The following is a 21609-nucleotide window of genomic DNA, read 5'->3' as shown; positions in this document are numbered from 1 at the left end:
AAGCACAAGACTGTATTTACATAATTGTTCTGCTAGAGCAACATTCTCTTAGGCGCTATTCCAAATCATTACCTTTGGAATCAGGAAACCAAGATGAAGCTCCCAGCCTTGGTATTAACTAGCTGTACAGCCCTGAGCAACATTCTTGAACCTGAAATACCATTTTCAATGAGCGAAATGCGGCAGGACCAAACTGACCTCTCAAGCGGTTTCCACATGCGTCTCTATCTTCACGCACCGCAACAGTTAGAAAATAGCAGGACTGCAAACCAAAGCCGTCACACAGCCGACATTTTTAGACTCCCTAGAAACTAGGACAAGGAATGTCACGGCAGCCTTTCGAAGCGAGCTAACCTCAGCACAGCGTACCATTTATTGGTAACAAGCCCTTTGGCTCTTCCTAGATCTGAATGCTCACTCCTCCGCCTCCATGGAAAGCCACGCCTTTTCCTTTCTGCCCTTCAGCCCAGCAAGTGGGGTTCAGTTTTCAGATCTCAAAGGGTGAGAATAAAAACCCCATGGAAGAAGTACAAGTGGACGACACATCTCTGTGATGCTGGAAATAAGCTACCCAGACCCTGATTGCTCAGAACCTTCCCTATCTCAGTATTTTCAGTAAAGATAAGTTGTATTTTATTTAACACAAAGTGTTCTGATTTTCAAAATATAAACTGAAATGAAGATGCTCTAGTGTTTTAAAATAAAAACTAGAGGGGAGAATTCCAGGCCATTAAGTCAAATATGGCTTAATTACATTTTAAAGCTATGGTGTTATGGGTTATTCTCTCCCCAAAATTAAATATCCATGATCGCAAAGTATCAACAAAAATAATCTGTGCTTACCATACAGCCCGTAGCTGAATCACCCCAGAACTACCTGCTCACAGCAGAGTAACTGCCCCAAGACCCAGGCTGCTTTGAACAGCGCCCTCCCTGCCCCCCACCTCACGGCTCCCTCTCTGTACTGAAGACAGCGCCGCCCTGCCCTGCCAGTGCTGATCTTCCACTCGGCCTCTTTAGGCCTCACAAGGACCGCCAGGAAACAACTCTCAGGCACAGTCGCTGCAGGAACACTTACTGGACACCTAGGAGTGTGCAGGCCATGTCACTGGCACCGAGGAGGGAAGTTACAAGAAAACCAAGATTGTCCTCGACCTCCAAGAGCTTATAATGAAGGTGAGCAGATGCAACATACCCACCAAAGATTTAAGTACACATTGACACACTAACGATCAAATGTAGAAGCTGAGGTATCACACAATAGAAAAGTGACTAAAGTTGGTAGAGCCGAGGAGGAGAAATTCTGTAGAAGTAGTGTGTTCTGGGCACGATACAGAATACAAATAAAGGACAACCCAAGAAATAGGACTGATATGGAAATAAGAATTGTTACAAGGTAAGTAGGGAACAGGAAGTGGCTTTGTCGAAGTGGGACATAGAATCATTGATGTAAAATTACTAAATAGATAGCAAAGGTGAAAACCTGATAGAGGAGTCAGGAGTTTACAGACTCAATAGTATAAGAAATTACGAGAAGTGACTAATGTAGGTACACAAGTCATTCATCCAACAAATACCAACTGCCTATTACATGCCAGATACTGCGTTACGGTAAAGAACAAGACAAACCCTGAAGATTACTTGGGCATCTGTACGAGGGGAGAATGACTGACTAGGATCAGGGCAGCCTGCTAAAATAATTGTCTGACTAAAACAATGGAAAGAAACGGACTGGAGGGGAGGGGAAAGGGGGGGGGTGAAAAGGAGGCATCGATTGCTGTTCCACCGATTTCTGCGTTCACTGATTGCTTCCTTTCTGTGCCCTCACCGCAGACTGAACCTGCAACCGTGGTGCATCGGGCTGACTGGGATACCCAACTAGAGCTCTTTGCTTAGTTTTTTTAACTATGTCAGGTTCATTGGGGTATTTCAGTTGAATTATCTGTAGGTAATTGAAAAAGCACAGTATCAGGAAAAGGGTAAAAGCAGTTTGTAGAGGAATAATTTCAAATGTACAAGTTTAAACATAAAGCAAACTTCTAAGAGTGCTTACTACTGTATCTGTGTGAAATGAAGGGTGTTAATAATAAGGGTAAGAAAACTCACTGCGGTAATCGTTTCACAATATATGTAAGTCAAACCATTATGTTGTATACCTTAAACTACACAGTGATGTAAGTCAATTATATTTAATAAAACTGGAAACACAGTGCTTACTAGTTCCATCTCTCACTAAGCACTTTACATACATTAACATTAAATCCTCACAATAACCTTTAAGGTGACTCATTTTATTAATGGAAAAAGTGAAAGAAATGACTTGTCCGGGGTCACAGACAATAGGTCAAAGAGTGAAATAACCCAATTCCTGAAGAAGCGAGTGTGTAACGCAGGAACTGACTACAGGGCCTGGTTCCCGGTAGTCAGTTTGGTTTGCAGGCCAGTGAGATGGTGAACGGGAAGGGTAAAACGAGCTTGGGGGCGGGGAGGCAGAGAGCAAATACAAGAGGGATGGAAAACCAAACAGGAATGACAACTAAGAAACCAACAGTCCAAATGCAGCCCAGTAACATATTTGCCAGTGATGTTAACCATAGGTCAAAGAAGGAACTGAAGATAAGGCAAAAGAAAATGGTGATCACGAGAAGCTTCAGTGTTGTGAGGCCACCACACGTAGTGACAAAATGGACATATTACTTTCACTGTCTACAATATTTGTCAGGAACGTGTGAAAAACAGAGCATCGTTAAAAGACGGGAGAGCTTTGCTTTAAAGAAACCCTATGTTTAAACACAAAGGAAAGGAACCACTCTAAAAGTTGATAACGTAGAGATTTTTCTACCTTTCCAAAATCACTTTCATCTATGTTTGCATTTGCAATTTATAAAAGGTTTTAATCACCCACACTGGCCACTGAGGGCGCATTCACTTGGCAATTCTTCACCAGTTCTAAAGGAGTGCTGGTCAGGCTTGCGTACATCGCGCACCAAACGCCCTCTGCGGGAGGATGCACTTGCCCTTTTGCTCCTTCTCCTCACAAACCCACTGTAGACCTCAAGACCTGGCAGAGACAGATGGCTGGCCACCAGGAGAAATGACTGCCAAGGCCTCGCCTCCCCAGCTCAGGAAGCCCTGAAAGCTCCCCCTGGTAGAAGAAAGCTGCCAAAACTCCACCTTCTGTTCTCATTTCGTACACAATCTCCCGAAGTTGTTTTTATTTATTTTCTATCTATATGATTGGCTCAGATATGTTCTGTTTTCCTTGGGCAACTGTTTTTTATGTCTGTTTTTAATTAGGCTTAAAAATACTTCACCAAAGTAAAAAGATAAAACGAAATTACATGTCTAATAATAAGAATATATTTACCAAATGCCAGAAAGTGTAATACTTTATTCTTTCCGGTTAGAAAGAAAAATGTCTTTTTACGCATTCCAAGGCCTCACTCCTTTTCCCTCACTGCTCACTCCTAAGACTGCTGCTCAGTCTTAAAATTTTTACCACTTGAAACCTGTGTAGCTATGTAAACAAATATTAAAAGTTAAGAAACCAATTTTTGCGTAAGAAAGTTTCGGGGGATATGAAAATGTTGTCTTTATTGTGGTGATGGTTTCATATATACAGGTGTGGGTATATGTCAAAGCTGATCCAATCATACACTTAAATATGTGCTGTTTTGTATATGTCAATATACCTCAATATAGTTGGAAAATGCAGCATTTAAAAAACACTGGCAATCTACTACAGAAAGCTGCCCTCCCAAAATTAAGTAGGCAATGTCCTAGAAGACCTGCAGGGCTCTTGTTACATGGTGGGGTTTCTTCCAAAGCCTATGGAAATAGAACCTTTATTCTTTTGTTTTAAAAAAAGATTTTATTTTTAGAGAAGGGGAGGGAGGGAGAAAGAAAGGGAGAGAAACATCCACGTGAAAGTTACCTCTTGAGCATCCCCCTACTGGGCACCCGACCCACAACCCAGGAATGTGCCCTGACTGGGAATCAAACTGGTGACCCTTTGGTTTGCAGGCAGGTGCTCAATCCACTGAGCCACACCAGCCAAGGCTAACCTTTACTCTCGACTTCTCTTTTCTAACTGATCTAGAAGGTACAAACTCTCACTTTTCAACAAATGTGACTTCCTCTGGCAAAGGAAGGTCTATCCACAGAGTCGGACCCAGCCACCAAGGACTGGACACTGAAGGAACAGAACAAGTGTAGAGGAAGGAGAGAGTGGTCAGACCTGGGGCTCGGGCAGCCCGCTGCGGAGGCTGGCGGATGGAGGCGCAGACGACTGGAGGGGCAGGGAGTCTGACTGAAGGAGCAGCACCACTGCAGGCCATCACACCTACATTTTCATTTAGAGCCTAATTTTGGACAAATTGGTCCATTTCCTCAAGGATTACAATATCTGCCTCACAAAGTTGTTGTAAGGATCAAATAATCAACATGCAAAATTGCCTGGTATATACAGGAAATATGGAGGAAACTCTCAGTAATGCTGCTTCTTTTAAATCTCAGAGCCAGGCTTAGTGGGGAGAGCTCACCAACAGCAATTACCACAAAGCATCAAAACTTCACAGAGCTTGATGTGTCCGCTGCTTTTGGCTTCATGGGGTTCTCTGCAAACCTGCATCACAATAATGTCAAAAGGGTCATCAAAATTACCCTTCATCCTGATATTTTGAGCAGTCTTTCAGGACTAACAAATTTTAGGTTCTTTTATGCAAACACTTGGCTGGGAATTACACCAAGCTTAGGTCTGGTAGCCAGGCTTTAAGAGAAGCAGGTTTAGCTATCTCACCCCACCGAAAAGGCTATCAAGACTGGCGTTTGGAAGCACCAAATCAATCATCTCTTCCAGCAGGCACAGGTGAAAAGCAGCTCAGCTTGCATGTATTGACACAGTCATATACTGGTTGGCTCCTGAGTAAGAGCTTGTGTAACACTGCCACATTTCTAAGGGGACAGTGAGTTTTAGTTCCAGCTCTTTGAAAGGGACAGAGGAACAGACTGGAAGTACCTGGACACCATGGTTTATTTAAAGCTGACCTGGCTAGCCCTGGCTGGTGTGGCTCAGCTGGTTGGAACATTGTTCCCATTAACCAAAAGCTTGCGGGTTCGATTCCCAGTCAGGGCACATACCCTGGTTGTGGGTTCCATCTCTGCTCAGGGTGCATATGGAGGCAACCAATCGGTGTTTCTGTCTCACACTGATGTTTCTCTCTCTCTTCCTCTCCCTGCCCCTTCCTCTCTCTCTGAAAGCAAAGGAGAAATGTCCTTGGGTGAAGGTTAAAAAAAAAAAATTAAAGCTGACCTAGCTTTATAGAAGTAGAAGTTGATATAGTGTATTTCCTGGGACCACATCTGAAACCCTGCTTTCCCACCACCCCTTCCACCCAGGATGGCAAAGAAAGGAGGTCTTCTACAGAGGTAAGCCTGCTGACTCAGGGACAGCCGCCCGCCTCAGCTCTATTAGGGGCTTGGTTCCTCTAGCTGAAGGAAGAGCATGACAGCAGCAGAGGAGGAGATAAATTTATATTTTATAACTCCAAATCATTGTTTCCTTGGGGATAGAGAAAAATGATATAACAATTTATGATTACTCAGTCATCAGGTCCTTTATTAAGGTTCTGTTTCATTTCTAAACACAACAACAGTCTGGTGAAAATCCTCTGTCTCCCATTTAAGTGCAGTATCGTCATACTTTCATTCCTAAGTTTTACATTCATAAGTTATCTTCTCAATTAAGTTTAGTAAATGACAAATTCTTACAGGGACCTTTAAAGAAACCAGAAGCCATGGCCTGTTTAATGGGCCTCTGACACACTTAAAAAGGTGAAAGATTTATACGGTCTGAAGAGAAACCAGAGTATATTATCTGACGCACTTAAGAGAAACAGAAACAAGGCCTACACATATGGATTTCCTGACTACCTGTGTCTCGGCAAGTCCATTTGTTTCTCTTGAGAATTAATAGGAGAATATCGTTGTAAAGTGCAGTTGACTCTTGAACAACACAGGGGTTGGGGCACTGACCCCCAGGCAATCAAAAGTCCATATATAACTTCTGACTCCCTCAAAATTCACTAAATAGTCTACTGTTGACCAGAAGCCTTATTGATAACACAGCTGATTAACAAGTATTTCGCACGTTATATGTATTATATACTATATTCTTACAATAAAATAGAGAAAAGAAAATGTTAGTAAGTAAATCATAAGGAAGTCCTGGCCAGGTGGCTCAGCTGGTTGGAGCATTGTCCAGATATACCAAGGTTGTGGGTTTGATCCCTGGTCAGGGCACGTACAAAAGCAACCAATGAACGCATGAATAAGTGCGACAACAAACTGATGTCTCTGTCTCGCTCTCCCTCCCTCTCTCCTCTAAAATAAAAATATAAACTTTTAAAAATTAAAAAGATAAGGAAGAGAACATACATTTAAGGTATTTATTGAAAAAAATCTTCATGTAAGTGGACCTGTGCCATTCAAACTAGTGTTGTTCAAGGGTCAACTGTATTCTATATAGTGTGGGATGGACCTCAAATGTTAGATATGAAATTAACATTGAAGATGACTTGTGCAGTCACTTCACAGAAAACAGAAAAAAATGACTTGATCATGTCACTAAGCTGCCTTAGTTACTGTTAGATTCAGGACTAAAGTTGAAAATCCCCACTCCATGACTTACACCTTAAAAAAAAAATAACCTCTCTCTGTGCTTCAGTTTTCTCAGCTGTTTAAAATGGGCATTGTTGTCGGTAATGATTACAGGCATTGAGAAATAACATCAGTTCCATTATTTTATTATTCCTGATTCTCAGTCCAAGTGTTCTTTCATCATGCTGGCTCCCTAAAACATGCTCTGTGTTATTTCTAAGTGCCTTAGTCTTAAAAACCTTAAATTGCATTATACATAATTTAATTTATTCGCATGTAATATTTTGAGATAAGAAATACCAGGAAAAGCGTGAAAAAAATTCTGGGCAACTACTATCCTACTTTTTTGACGGTGATTTTTAAAAAGTTAAGTTTTTAAGAATTACCTTTCTCTGCTTCCTGTATCCCTCAGCACGAAAAGGGACAAAAGAAAGGTCGTGAAAAGACCAAATGAAGAGCTGGCAATGCTTAGCCACAAGAAGTAAGAAGATTGGAGTTAAGTCTTCAAGTCTAGAAAAGTAACAGTGAGCAGCTACTTCTTCTACATAAGGAAGGTTAAGAGGGGAGCTTTTATATTTGAATTGTAGGGAGCTGGAAAACTAATTGTAGACACTAAAGAAATAAAAACAATCTTTCTAGAAAATTAGAAGGTAGGAAAAGGGAGTAGACAATTTTTTAAATCCTTTTAATCTTCTCCATAATTCTAAAAGGCATTAAAATCCTCATCTTTATAAGATAAATAGTGTTGCTGAAAAATCACTACTTTTGCGGGGGTGGGGTGGGTAAGCCACTTAAATAACCTGTTTGCATTGCTAAAATACTTCATATATAGGAATTTTTAAGGAATTCAGTTAATGGCATATTAGCAATCATTATAGCCCTGGCTGGCATGGCTCAGTGGATTGAGTGGCGGCCTGCAAACCAAGAAGGTTGCCAGTTTGATTCCCTATCAGAACACATGCCTGGGTTGTGGGCCAGGTCCCCAGTTAAGGGTGTGTGAGATTGATATTTCTCTCATATATGGATGTTTCTCTCCCTCTCGTTTACTCTCCTTTCGCTTCTCCCTTAATGTAATCTTTTTAAAAATGAGAGAAAAAAATAGCAATCAATTACAAAGGCAATAATGTCTTTAAGAAATTTAAGACCACAAGTAAAAATAAATGCTGCATAAATCATGATAAGCTCTTACAGGACAAGGAGGCTGTGGAAAAGGGATACCAGATATCAGAACCACCCAGGGAGCTTTTTCCACAAAACACATGCCCAAACCATCCTCAACCTGAATCATAATTTCTAAACTAAAATATAAATACACATATGTAAAGTGTCTATATAGTTACGACACTAACTTCCCTTTTAACAATTCCTATTGCCATTGGAGAATAATGAACTAGATTTATCAATCATATTAATAGAGGAAGATAATTAAAAAGTACAGAGTGATTTTGTGCGTGGACAAGGCAGGATTATAATGAATGACCTCATGCCTGGAATTGAGACAAGAACCCAATTATCAATGGAATCACTGTGAGAAAAAGGAAGAAACGTGGGGAAAGGCTGTTTTTTGCTGTTTCTTTTAAAAATAAGTCATAAAGGGGGGTACCTATAATCATATAGGAGAAAAGCCCATCGAGAAATATAGTTTTTATGCGTATAACAGTGATTCTAAATACAATTTAAACCAGAAAGGACACAATCATTGCTTGTTTTGAGGATACAGTCTAAGCACACATAACAAGACACATACAAGTAACATTTACAAAGACAATTTCATATAGTTTTCAAACTTGAAAGAACTTTTTATATTTATATTGGGAAGATAATATGAATAAGGGTGAAATAAAAATCGTATGGGAGGAGAAGACCAGATGAAAAGAAAGGAGATAGTTTTGACTGAAGAAAGCCTAGGAAAGGAGTGTGCGTCTCAGGATCTTTTCAGACTGCCAACCTGAGGTCCGCTCAACAAAGACGGACGTAGATTAAGGGATGAGGGCGGCCCAGGTATGGGATGATGGTACACTATGTCGTCACTGCTTTGGTGTCCAATATGTCTACTGTTCCTGAATCGACACAATCTCAAAATTCCATTAAGCATACATACACCCAAAGCAGAGTCCCCTAAAAGTTAAAAGAAAATGTAACCAGTAGACAACACGTCCAGAAAATTATCAAAATCTCAAGATTTTGATGCAAGGCATTTACTTGTTAATGTCAGAGAGTTCAAAAAATACAATCAGCAGCACTACTATTTATTAAGTGCTTTTTGGACTACGGTAAGCAACTTCCATGTGTCATATCACATGTAATCAGTACAGCCATGCTATGAGGAGGGTGGTTACAATCCATATTTCACAGATGAGAGAACTGAAGCTTCCAGAAAAGCAGCAGTTTGCCTAAAGCCACATAGCTGCAGAGACAGGAAGTAAGGCTAGGTCTGATACCAGAGTCTGAGCTAGAGTCTATACAGTATTTTAAACTCAAAATAGTAAGTACTTTCAGATGTTTAGAGTATATAACACAACAAAATGTGTCCGAAGTAAAATTTCAAATATGTAATTATACCAAAAAGATGGGAGGGATTTCAACAATATCACTAAGTACAATAGGTCTAAGTAAAAGCATGTAATTAAACAGCTGTTATAAACTGATGGTGAGCTCCAGCTGGTGTGGCTCAGTGGACTGAGTGCCGGCCTGTCACCAAAGGGTCACCAGTTCAATTCCCAGTCAGGGCACATGCCTGGATTGAAGGCCGGATCCCCAGTAAGGGACATGTGAGAGGCAATCACATGCTGATGTTGCTCTCCCAGTCTTTCTCCCTTCCTTCCCCTCTAAAAATAAATAAATAAAATCTTTAAAAAACAAAACAAAACAACTGATGGCTAGTTAGAGTAGACGACAATATAATTCAAAAGTCTACTTCAGAAATATTATTGGTAAGCTTCAGATACAGACAAGAGAAATCAAGCAAGGGTACCAATAACAATAATACCAATATCCAGAAAGTTATTATAAAGCTTTGAAAGAAGAAAGCTCAAACAGTTTGATTCTTTCATGCTAAAGTAAAATATATTCATTAAACATAGAGGGGGTGGGGAGGTAGAGGTACATCCAATGTTCTCAGATTTCCAAGAATAAGTCCCTCTAATCTGTTCATTGGTGGGGCTGCCAGCAATACTACTCTTCTTGGCAGTTCATACAGATAAGCAGAAATGAGACACTGGAGTCTTTAGAGGTCTGAGCACACATCTAACAGGACATGCATGGGCCCCCGCCTTCCATGAAAACAGAGCTATTCTGCCCTGGCTGGTGTCGCTCAGTGGACTGAGTGCTGGACTGCGAAGTTCAATTCCCAGTCAGGGCACATGCCTAGGCTGCAGGCCAGGTCCCCAGTAAGTGCCCAGTAGGGGGCACACGAGAGGCAACCACAACATTGAGGTTTCCCTCCCTTTCTCCTTCCTTTCCCCTCTCTCTAAAAATACATACATACATACATACATACATACATACATACAATCTTTTAAAAAAACTTTAAAAACGAAAAAAAAAAAAAAACAACAGAGCTACTCTGCCTTCATGAACTAGTAAAAAGGTCCCAATTTACAGAACCCCATTAGATATTCCTATAGGTAACTATGGTAAGTCAAAGCAAGGAGGTCAAAGTTCCAAGGTTCTCCAGAACCTCAGGCTTCCAAATTAAGACAATCACAGATAAACAACTCTTCTTCCTGCTCCCCGTGGCACCTGCAGGCCTATACAAATTCAAATATATTCTGTTTTTAAAATATAGAATATAGGCATTAAAAGAGAAGGCTGATAAAACTATTTGTAAGGAAATGCCTTTCCCTTTACACTATGTAAAGGTAGTATTTGGAGACAAAATTTTAGAATTCAAAAAGGTAATGGAGCAAGATGATGTTCACCTCTAATCATATAAGAGGTAAAGAATTCAGAGACTATCCATAAAGATAGGGACTAGAGTCATATTGAAATGGCATTCCATTATAATTTTTTCAATATAGAAGGGATCATTTTTACACCTGTGTAGGAAGCAATCTATGTATAATCGGTGCTCAATAAAAATTAACACAAGCCCATACTAGTAAGCTTTCATAATAAAAAACAGAACAGCTATGAAATACATAGTTTTAAAAAGCTTCTTGGAAGCACGGTTAATTCAGAAAATCCATGGAGCCCTGACCAGTATGGCTCAGTTGGTTGGGCATCATTCCGCAAAGCAAAGGGTTGCTTTGCCTGGGTTTTGGGTTCGGTCCCTGGGGTGCACACAAGAAGCAACTGATCAACGTTTCTCTCTCATATAGATGTTTCACTCCCTCTCTTTCTTTCTCCCTCCCTTCCCCTCTAAAAAATAAATTAAATTAAAAAATAAATAATTTAAAAAAAACCACTACTGGAGATTTAGAAAATAGCAAAGGACACTACATTAAATACCTTTTATTTGAAAAAGAGTCAAAGGATATAAAGCGGATGATTAAAGAGTGAAAAGCACTGTTTCTCTGAAAATGTAGACAAAGGAGAAAATGAAAAAGAAACAATGAAGGCATAAAAATGAGTAGAAAATAATGCATACTGGTGAAGATACATATATAGGGCTAAATAGGTAACTTAGAAAAATATTAACTTGAAAAACTGAAGAGAAAAATAAATTTATAAACACGGAAATCAAAAAAAACAAAGAACACAAAATTAACACCTAAATCGCAGTATAGCATGAAAATGTTATGTATATGTCTCATCAAGGAGATCAAAGGATGTGTATGGGTCCAGCATGTATGTGTGCCTGGAAACATTCAAAGCTTTCACATTCCTGAGCAAAGAAGAGAGGTTTCCAGTAACACTCAGAACTACAATAATAGAAAACTGTCCTTAGGAAAGTATAACGAGAAGGTATAATGACTAAGGGAGCATCCACTGAGTCTCTATGACTTCTGAGATCTAAATTTGAGACTCTTTAGTGCTGGTAGGAAACCAGCAAAGTAGAAGCTCTAGGAGACTGCAGCCTTAATGGAGAACTAGGTTATATGGAAGTTAGAAAATACAGGTTAACAAGTGAACAAGAGTTCTCTTTCTTGAGATTAAAAATATTTTTAGGGGTGGGGGTGGGATGGGTGTAGGAGGGTAAAGGGGGAAAAGCTGAGACAACTGTAATAGAATAAACATGACTTAAAAGTTAAAAAAAAAAAAATAAAAATAAAAATAAAAATATTTTTAAAAGCAGCCCTGGTCAGGTGACTCCACTGCTTGGAGCACTGTCCTGTACACCGAAAGGCTGCAGGTTCGATTCCCAGTCAGGGCACAAACCTAGGTTGCTGGTTCCATGACCAGAAGGGGGTGCATACAGCATGTATGGGAGGCAAATAACAGATGTTTCTCTCTCACATTGATGTTTCTCTTTCTCTTTCTCTCTCTCTCTCCCCAACCCCTCTCTTCTAAAATCAATAAACATATCCCTGGGTGAGGAAAAAATAAAATAAAAAAGAAACAAAAATATAGACACATCAAGAAAACCTATCCCTAGTTAAAAGATATGCGCTTCCCATTTGGCTTCTCGCTACGAGACGTGAGTCACCCGTGCTCCCCTTTGCCCTTGAGGACCACCTACCATGCGGTAACGTTATGTTGGCCCCGTCAATGATTGCTTGTGCCAGTTCATGATCATTGCTCTCGAAAGCATGTGCTGCAGCCTTCAAGGCATCCCAAATCTCTTTACGGCCTTCAAAAGCTGGTGCAGTATCCCAGAATTCATCCCTCTTGCTGCGCAGTTGTCCATCTGTCATGGGATAATCGCTTTTCCATTTGGGTTTCTCCTTTTTCAGAGGCTGGTTGCGACCTAAAGCAACTAAGGAAAAAAAAAAAAAAAAAAAGGATGACATCAAAACCAAAATTTATAAAAGACGTATGAAAAACTATTTGGTCACTCCTCTTTGATTCTTTCATCAAAATTATAGCTAGAGGCTATAATTTAGAACTACAAGAGCAAATGGAGAACATTAGATGGCTCTACCCAAAACTCCCAGTGACAAGTTAGTAAGCCTTTTCCACTCAGTAAGCCTTCTCCAAAGGATGACTTAAAAAATTACCTAGAAAAAGTATTAAGTGTTTTATCAGATAATAAAGACAGGATTTAAAAAGAGTGAAAGGGTGCCATAAAGAGAGACTTTGAGAAGTGATAGACCCGGAAAAACCACATGACAACAGTAGCTTAAATCTCAGGACTCCTGGACACGTGAGGCCAGCAAGCAGGGACTACTGAGAAATCCCAAAGAGGAAAAAGACTATTTTGTGGTGTTCAGAAAAGAGCAGCTAAACTACCAGCTTCATGAGGAGACCACATCATAGGGATGCTTTCTCTAGCTTCCCGCTGGGGACTTCAGTCAAGGAACTCTGAGTGCCCTGCTCTGAGACCCCTACGAGAGCTCACTGAGAAAGGGGCAAGAAAAGGGGACAGAACCAATGCTTTACTCTTGGGAGGAACTAGGGCTGAAACAGGTGACCCCTGAGAGGAGGTCAAGGAGAAGCACCCGACCACAGAAGCAGCAGAACTGCAACACCCTACTCTAGTTTCAGTCCGCAACAGGGGAAAAAAGAGGGCCTAAGTCCACTCCTGTGTCACCCGAAGTGACAGCACAGCTCCTCAGAGAATGCTACAGAGTCCAAGTGCTAAAACAAGATCGATGCAGCTTCTCTGCACTCAGATGCTTCCCTGGAGCATAATCACTGATCTCCTCCTGCCTGCAGACCCAGTCTTACCCTATACAGGGCCATCAATATGAAAGAGTTTGCTAGATGGATGAAAGAATAGGCAAAAAGAAGATGAAGCTCAGTGAAGTCTGGTAAGAGTGGGAGGGACATGAATGACAGAGCAGGTGGGAAGGAGAGGGGGTGTGTCAAAATGCAATGTTCTATATTTAATTGTAGGGAGAAGACTAATTTAAAAGAAATTACTCACAAAATGGTTCCAAAGAAGCCTTGAGATTAACTACTCCCCTCACTGACCTAGGGCCAAATGAAACTTGGGCTAATCCATCACAGAAATAACACAAGGTGACTCCAGCCCCGGCGCAAGCTCTCCCCCAGGCACCAGGCCCTGTTCCCAGACCACGACCGCAGCACTAGCTGGTTCAGTACTTGGGAAGAACTGAGCTCTCCGCCCCTGGCCTGACCCCTCTATCCCCAGACAGCACATGCCAGGCCTCGTCCTCTCCCCTTTAGAGTAGCATACCATGCCACTTCCAGCTGTTTTTCTCTTAAACACTCAATACGTTGACTCACTGTACCTTTTGGCCCTATAACTTGTCCAAGTGAAATATAAACCAGTTGAATTCTAAAAGGGTATTGATACCAGAGTAGGACAATTATTTAGTAGCAGGTAAAATTCAAACATGAGAAACACAATCTACTAATGACTTCTCACTGCGTCTTCCAAATAACACAGACAAATGCAGGTAAAGCATTATTCTCCAAAAGGTGTTCGGAATGTGTCAGATAATCACAATCCCCCCCCCCGCCCCCCGCCCAATACCAATTCTACCAACAAGGTAAAATGGACGATAAATTTTATTTTCTGCTACATTAACCTTTAGGTGAGTCAGAAATAATTTAGGGAATGGAATACACTGATCTTTAGTTTACTGAGCAGGGCGTGGAAGACAGGACACGATGGGTAAATACCTATTTTAATAAACTTTCAGGTCTACCTCAGTACTTTCAGAGGGTTGTCTAGCCTCGTCTGTATTAAATGTATTGGAGAGAGAATGTGGTATAATTCTGTCACTGTGAGAATCACAGGCAAAGGCAAAAATAGCAGCGAAACCTGCACAACCTCAGTACTTCAACCAAAGAAACTGAAAGAGGCCCTCAAACAAAGGAACCCAACAGAAAAACCACCTTATAATAAAGGTAGGAAATATTCTGGAAAAAGTAAAAGCACCTTCCTTACAAATATGAAGTAGCTTTATGTCACATCCCCAGATCTGGAGAAGCACAAGAACAAAGTCCCATAAAAAGGATAGACAATACACTATGCTGCCTAAGAATACTCATCATTCCACATCCATTTTCAAATCTATATGCTGTCAAAAGTTCCAAAGTAATTACTTTGTGCAGAAGAAAATAAGACAAAAATAAATGTTTGTGGCATGAAGTAAGTTTGGTTTTATCTGTTTGGATCGTCCTTATTTTTCCCTATAACACAGACATATGAGTATGTAATACACAATATCTGACTATCGAATGTCTATTATTAAAATACTTAAAACTCTGCAACATAAAATATTATTTTAGAGAAACCACTGAGCAGTGTAGAATTTTTACTGCAAAATGAGGTTAAAAAGCTTCATGTTAAAGAAATTAAACGTAGTTTATTGCCCAACTTACCTTTGTTAAATGAACTGAGGAAATAAAAAGGGAACATTTAGCAAAAAGACTTTAAACTATGCTCCCATGAAAACAAATATTTAGGGTTGTTTTGAGAATTTTAATAATACTTGTAAAGCACATACAATAGTGACTGGTATATAATAAAACTACAAATAGATATTTAAGTAAACCTTCCTTATTCTTCAAAAGAATTGTTTATGATTATCATGCATTTCCTTTGCATTTATCAGAGTATATTTTCTAAGAATTTGCTCACCAAATCTTGCATTCTGATTTTAGCTGATATTACAAACCTGCATTTCTGAAAATAGTTGCATACAGAAATCCGCCTAGGAGCTAAGTAGCTATGTTTGCACCAAGTGAACCATTTTCAATTATGCAGAAAGAGATATAAAATATGTACACTCAGTTAGATTGTATTTTATGCTCTGAAACTTCCAGATGTATGTTTCACACATCTTACTCCTGATACTAAAAGAGATGCTCAGTGTATCATTCACATATCTGGGACTAAATACTGCGCTCTAACAATGAATCAAAAGACAGGAAACAGCTCTTACTCTCCAAATTAGTTTCCAAATCTTTAAATTGCAGGCAAGCAACCATACTTAGTTTCCATGGTTTAACATATAAGAAAAAATTAAAGAAATCTAATTTTTAGAAAGATATCTAAGTTACTTGAGAGAATACCATATTTTGCCACGTATAATGCGCTCATATGCATAACACACACCCATGTTTTTGTGTGCATTATACACAGGATTATTATACCCATGGTATATAATCATTATACTCATGTATAATCTACATCCTTCTTTTTCCCTCAAAAATGTGGGCAAAAAAGTATGCATTATACCGAGCAAAATACAGTGCTTTTTCTATCAAGCCACATAAACTAACTTCCAAAACTCTACCAAAAACTTATATTCTCAGAAGCTCCCTAATCACATTCATCTACTCTGTATCTTTCCTTATGACCTTTCAACGGCAATAAATAGCACTAACAAGGGGGTGGGGGGGGAGGGGAATCAAGAAAGGCTTGCTTCTCAGATCTAAACAGCAACAAAATCTTCAATATTTTTACTCCACAACTGAATGTATCTTGAAAAAACTAATTTTGAATTTTATTGATTAAAAACAATGATTTCCAAAGTGAAATGTTTGTAGTCATTTTCCTGCTTTATGCCCCTCTTTGAAAACCTGTTTTAATATTCAGACTCTTCAAATGAAGAAACAAAAGGCCATAATGCATATATAATGTAAATATCAAAATATGACTCAAGAAATAATAGCTTTAACAAACAGAAAACTGGAAGCATCGGTTTCCCTAACACAAAAGTCCACGGAAGGGGAAAAAAATATTTAAACTGATCACCATCAAAGGACAAAATGTTGTTTCAAAGAATCCTGAAGACTTTAAAGTAGCAAAGACTAGGAGTGTGATAATGCTCCTGTATTAGAAAATGAATCTTAAGATCATGAAAATGAAAGGAAAAAAATTTTTGACACTCTTTAGAGTTAAGGATACATCCTGCAGAACCATTCCATAACAGACTGTGCTGGCCTAAAAGGATTCTCATAAAACATTTTATTCTCATGTAAATTTGGAATGCACTATATATACATACATTTCAAACAAATTGCTTTGTGAACAGTTTTCTGGGATGATTTGAGTTCAAGAACCAAAGTTCCACTTGTAGACAGGTAACCCTTGAACAACGTGGGGGTTCAGGGTACTGGCCTTCATGCAGTCAAAAATCCAGGCATAACCTTTGACTCCCCCTGAGATATAACTATTAAATAACCTACTGTTGACCACGAGCCTGACCAATAACAAACTATTAACACATATTTGTATCTTATATGTATTATGTACTGTATTCTTACAGTAAAATAAGAAAAAACTGTCCTTAGGAAAATCAAGGGAGAAAATACATGTATTTACTAGAAAAAAAAAATCTATGTATGAGACCTGCACAATTCAAACACATATTGTTCAAGGGTTGGGGGTGGGGGGGTGGGGGGTGGGGGAGTGTTTCTCTTAAAAAAAAAAAAAAAAAGGCATCAAAAGAAACCTTGCAGGCAAGAAGAGAATGGAAAGAGGTATTATTAAAAGTCATTAAAGACAAGGACCTACATCCAAGATTATTCTATCTACCAAAGCTATCACTTAGAATGGAAGGGCAGATAAAGTGCTTCCCAGGTAAGGTAAAGCTAAAGGAATTCATCATCACCAAGCCCTTATCATATGAAATGTTAAAGGGACTTATCTAAGAAAAAGAAGATCAAAAACTATGAACAGTAAAGTGACATCAAACTCACAGCTATCAACAACTGAACCTAAAAAAACAAAAACAAAAACTAGGCAAACAACCAGAACAGGAACAGAATCAGGAAAATGGGGATCAGAGGGGAGGGGCAGGGTGGGGGGGAGAATGGGGAAAAAGGTACAGGGAAGTATAAATAACCCTGGCTGGTGTGGCTCAGTGGATTGAGGACCAGCCTGTGAACCAAAGGGTCACTGGTTCAATTCCCAGTCAGGGCACATGCCTAGGTTGCAGGCCAGGCCCCAGTAGGGGCACGTGAGAGGCAACCACACATTACTCTTTCTCCCTCCTGTCCCTCCCTCTGCCTAAAAATAAATTTTTTTAAAAAAGCCTAAATAGTAGGTACAAAATAGACAGGGGGGAGGTTAAGAATAGTATAGGAAATGGAGAAGCCAAAGAACTTATATGCATGACTGATGGACATGAACAAAGGGGGGGGGGGGTGGATAAAAATTTTTTTAAAATTTAAGAAAAAAAGCACATACACTAGAAGGAAAAAACAAACTAATGAAATTGGGGTAGAAGGGATAAAGAAAGAAAATTTCTGAGTACAGCTTTTCATATGTATCTGACTTTTGAAAAGTTGGAAATGTTTTATATATTCAAAACAAAATCAAACCAAAAGAGCCCTGGCTGGTGTGGCTCAGTGAACTGAGTCCCGGCCTGCAAACCAAAAGGTTGCCGATTCACAATTCCCAGTCAGGGCACGTGCCTGGGTTGCAGGCCGGGCCCCTGGTTGGGGGTGTGCAAGAGGCAACCAACTGATGTTTCTGTCACAGACCGATGTTTCTCTTCTTTCTCCCTCCCTTCCCCTCTCTCTGAAAATAGATACATGAATGAATAACAAAAAAGGAAGAAGCAAATCCTGAAACTAAACACAGAAATAAATGAACCTAACTGTGTAACAAGTGTTAACATAACCATACAAAGAAAATTATTTCAAGCTATTTTTGAACCTGATACTGACTATACATCTTTAGTGGGATAAATTCTAAGGAAAAGAACTGCAAAGACTTCTTAAACTTCTCAGCAGGTTAAAATACTAAGAATTCATGTAGAATGCTAATTGCTATAATCCTGAATGTTTACTGTAGGATAAAGCAAACAGGGCACTATATTAATATCAATAGGAAGATTCTGAATAAGGAAAAAACAAATATAAAATTTTAAAAAGGAGGAAAACAGGTTATTTTTTAATTGGAAAGATCAGTATGAATTCATGATTTAAAGGTGAGAAGTATTTGCTCTGATCAGTGTGGCTCAGTTGGTTGGGTGTCATCCCACAAAGCAAAAGGTCGCTGGTCTGATTCCCCATCAGGACAATAAATATATTTTTTTACTATATTAAAAAAAAAACAAACCAAATTAATTAGATCACCTCAAAGGCTCAAGAGAGTTTGAAGGAGACAATAGCTGCATCAATTTTGGAGCATCAAAAATGACTGGAATTGATTTTAATATACTGAAGAAAATTAATAAACATCTACCACTACTAAAAGGGGGAGATGAGAGAAGAAAGCCTCTTCCTTACTAACGAGTGCCAGTAATTTAAAAAAAAAAAAAAAAAGAATGACATATTTAAAAGAACTACTTTTTTACAAACCTGTAAATTCAGGTAGGATCGCCAATAGATATACTAAAGCATCATGATAACCCCATATATTGTTAACTACCAAGAAGAAATTACAGTATAAATATCTCACACCCATTATCTTAACCAATGGACCTCCTGGTGTGGCTGCAATATGAAGTATACAAAAGAAACATAAAGTATTCTTAGCCAAAATGTTTAACTTGAATTTACCTGAACTTGTAAACCTTCTTGTTTATAGAAGATACAAAGGATAAAGGAAAAAGTTTAGATATCTTCAGAAACTGCTAAAAATACCTTGGAGTACAAAACCGTCCCCAGTTGAGAACCACTAGTCTATTATACCAAGTAAGACAAAACGTGACCTTTGGAACCTGGTATGGAAAAAGTTAATACAAGACATTTTGGGACACCTAGATTAACCTGAGTAAGACTAGATAATAGATGTCATCAAATTGAAAGTAAAAAAAAAAAAAAAAAGACCTGCGACCCTCTGATAATCCCTTAGCTATCGATTTGGGTTTGGGAGAGTGATTATGATATTAACCTAGATCCCACTTGGCCCCAAAGATCCAGGACCCTATAAAGGTGCTGTTTCTGTCTGGACAGAATTAGACCCTTTGAGCCTTTCCTTGATAAATTCAAAATCCTTGAGGAATATTCTTGTGAGCACTTTGAAGACCTTGGAAATGACCCCTACCCTCTGACTATCATATCATGGGTAAAGGTAGCAGTTTACCCCGAAATGTTGCTGTTCTCAGAAAAAATAGTAAGAATCATCAATCGAGATTGATGCTCACTATGGTCCAGCTACTGTGCATTATCTATATACTGTCCCACTGAGTCCAAGCAGTAACTCCTAAATTGAGGAAACTAACTTAAAAAGGTGAAGTCCCTAGCTGGGGAAGAGGATACAGGAAATAATATCTATTTCACAGGATTGGTACGAACAATTACTTCAGTGCCTAACATATAAAAAACAATACCTACACGTCTGTCAAATGAATAAAAATAAAAAACCTCCCCAAAATCACGCACCTAAATGGTACAGCTGGGACTCAAACCCAGACTGACTCCAAGGTTCGCATTCTTACCCACTAGGACTATACTAATTCATGGCTTTAAGAGTCACCAGAATAAATTTTCAACAGTCCTACACTTAGACCTACGCTCCCAAAGTGAAACTACATGACCATTCGGTCTGTAAGGTTCATGAGGTTTCAAAAGTGTGACCCAGTGCTTAGGATGGCAAACCAAGTCAGCATTGATCCTAGGTGCCCAAACAACACACTGTTCCCCAGCATACACCAACTACCAAAAGTATGTTGGTGCCAGCCCTGATCCCACTGCCAAAGCAGTACTAAGTGTTTCTTACGAAAGGCATTAGCAGTCCATCAGTTTCTTTATTGAAAATGGTCTCCCTTTTCAATCTGAAAAGTATTCATTGCTTTAAAAATTCTAAGGTTTGTGAAGAGCCTGGCAAAAATGTGGGTAAACACTCTTTACTTGTAATTTTGCTTATTTACAAAGTCCTTCTCCTTGAATGGATTATTAAGTGCAGTCAAAACCCTCTTGCTTTTAAGAACAGGTAAGAATCAGAGTACGTTCAACAGAACCATAGAACATGATATTTTGGCTTGTCCAAGATTTTGACACAAAATCCATAAAGCATAATGGGACTCAAACACCAAATTGTCTGTCTCCCTACCAAGTTATAAAGAACGTAGTGTTTGATGCAAACATCAAAAACAGAAGAACTACCAGAAGCTGTACTGCCCTTCAGTTAGATTCATGGGAAAAGAGAAATATCTTGGATGTCACTGAATCCTTTTAAATTTCATCTTTGGCTATCACCACTACAGATTCCCAAGTGTAACTTTTAGGTTATTTAACTATACTGTTCAGAAGGAAGTGCTACTAGTAAGAAACACTATATTCTTGCAAAGTGCCCACATAAGGCCTTGGGGAACTTGACTGATTACAGCAGGGCTCCCCTCACTCTAGTTTACACTGCGTCACCTCAAATTAAGTCCAGGGATGTGCATCTCTCATATCATTGTGGTGACTCTACTAATTCCTAACTTTTAAAACAGATAGCAAGTCAATTTTAGAAAAATACTGACCACCCCTCCAAAAATGAAAAGCTAACAATGACATTCCCATCCCATCCCAAAGTGAGAATATCAGTAAAGACAAACTGCTCTGGAGCTGGGGCGGCAGTGACCTCAAAAAGCGCTCCACACTTTACTGAACATATGAACCCATTTTTGTTCACTCTCTTATACACACAGCCATACACACTCTGGGTCTAAAAGGTGTATGCCAAAATATTTATGCTAGGTAGTAGAATAAATGTGACTTACATTTCTTAAATATGCTTTTTGACTTTTTAAATTTTTTCAAAGAATTTTTTAAGTTTTAAAATGAACATAAATAAGGAAGGCTTAATCCTATACAAGTTCTCACACAAAACAAAACATTATATATTAATAATGAGTATGGTATATGCATATTGAATGCGTATATATGTATGTATTTGAGTGGAATACTACTCAGCCACAAGAAGAGATGAAATAACTGCCATTTGCAACAACATGGATGGACCCTGAGAACACTATGCTGTGTGAAATAAGTCAG

General features: G+C 39.1%; 1 protein-coding gene across 1 annotated transcript in view; it reads right to left on the bottom strand.

Annotated features, from left to right (window-relative positions):
• UBTD2 (ubiquitin domain containing 2) overlaps positions 1-21609 on the bottom strand; it is a 36710-nt gene that overhangs the window by 4097 nt on the left and 11004 nt on the right. The window contains exon 2 of the mRNA XM_054568047.1: positions 12278-12514. Within this exon, the coding sequence (XP_054424022.1) occupies positions 12278-12514 (237 nt within the window). The remainder of the gene's footprint in view (positions 1-12277; positions 12515-21609) is intronic.

This window comes from Pteronotus mesoamericanus, unplaced genomic scaffold (genome assembly GCF_021234165.1).
Source record: "Pteronotus mesoamericanus isolate MK-2021 breed Mesoamerican mustached bat unplaced genomic scaffold, CSHL_Meso_final contig_2, whole genome shotgun sequence".
Lineage (NCBI taxonomy): Eukaryota > Metazoa > Chordata > Mammalia > Chiroptera > Mormoopidae > Pteronotus > Pteronotus mesoamericanus.
The sequence above is the reverse complement of the archived record's forward strand: the minus strand, read 5'-3'. Positions and strand labels throughout refer to the sequence as shown.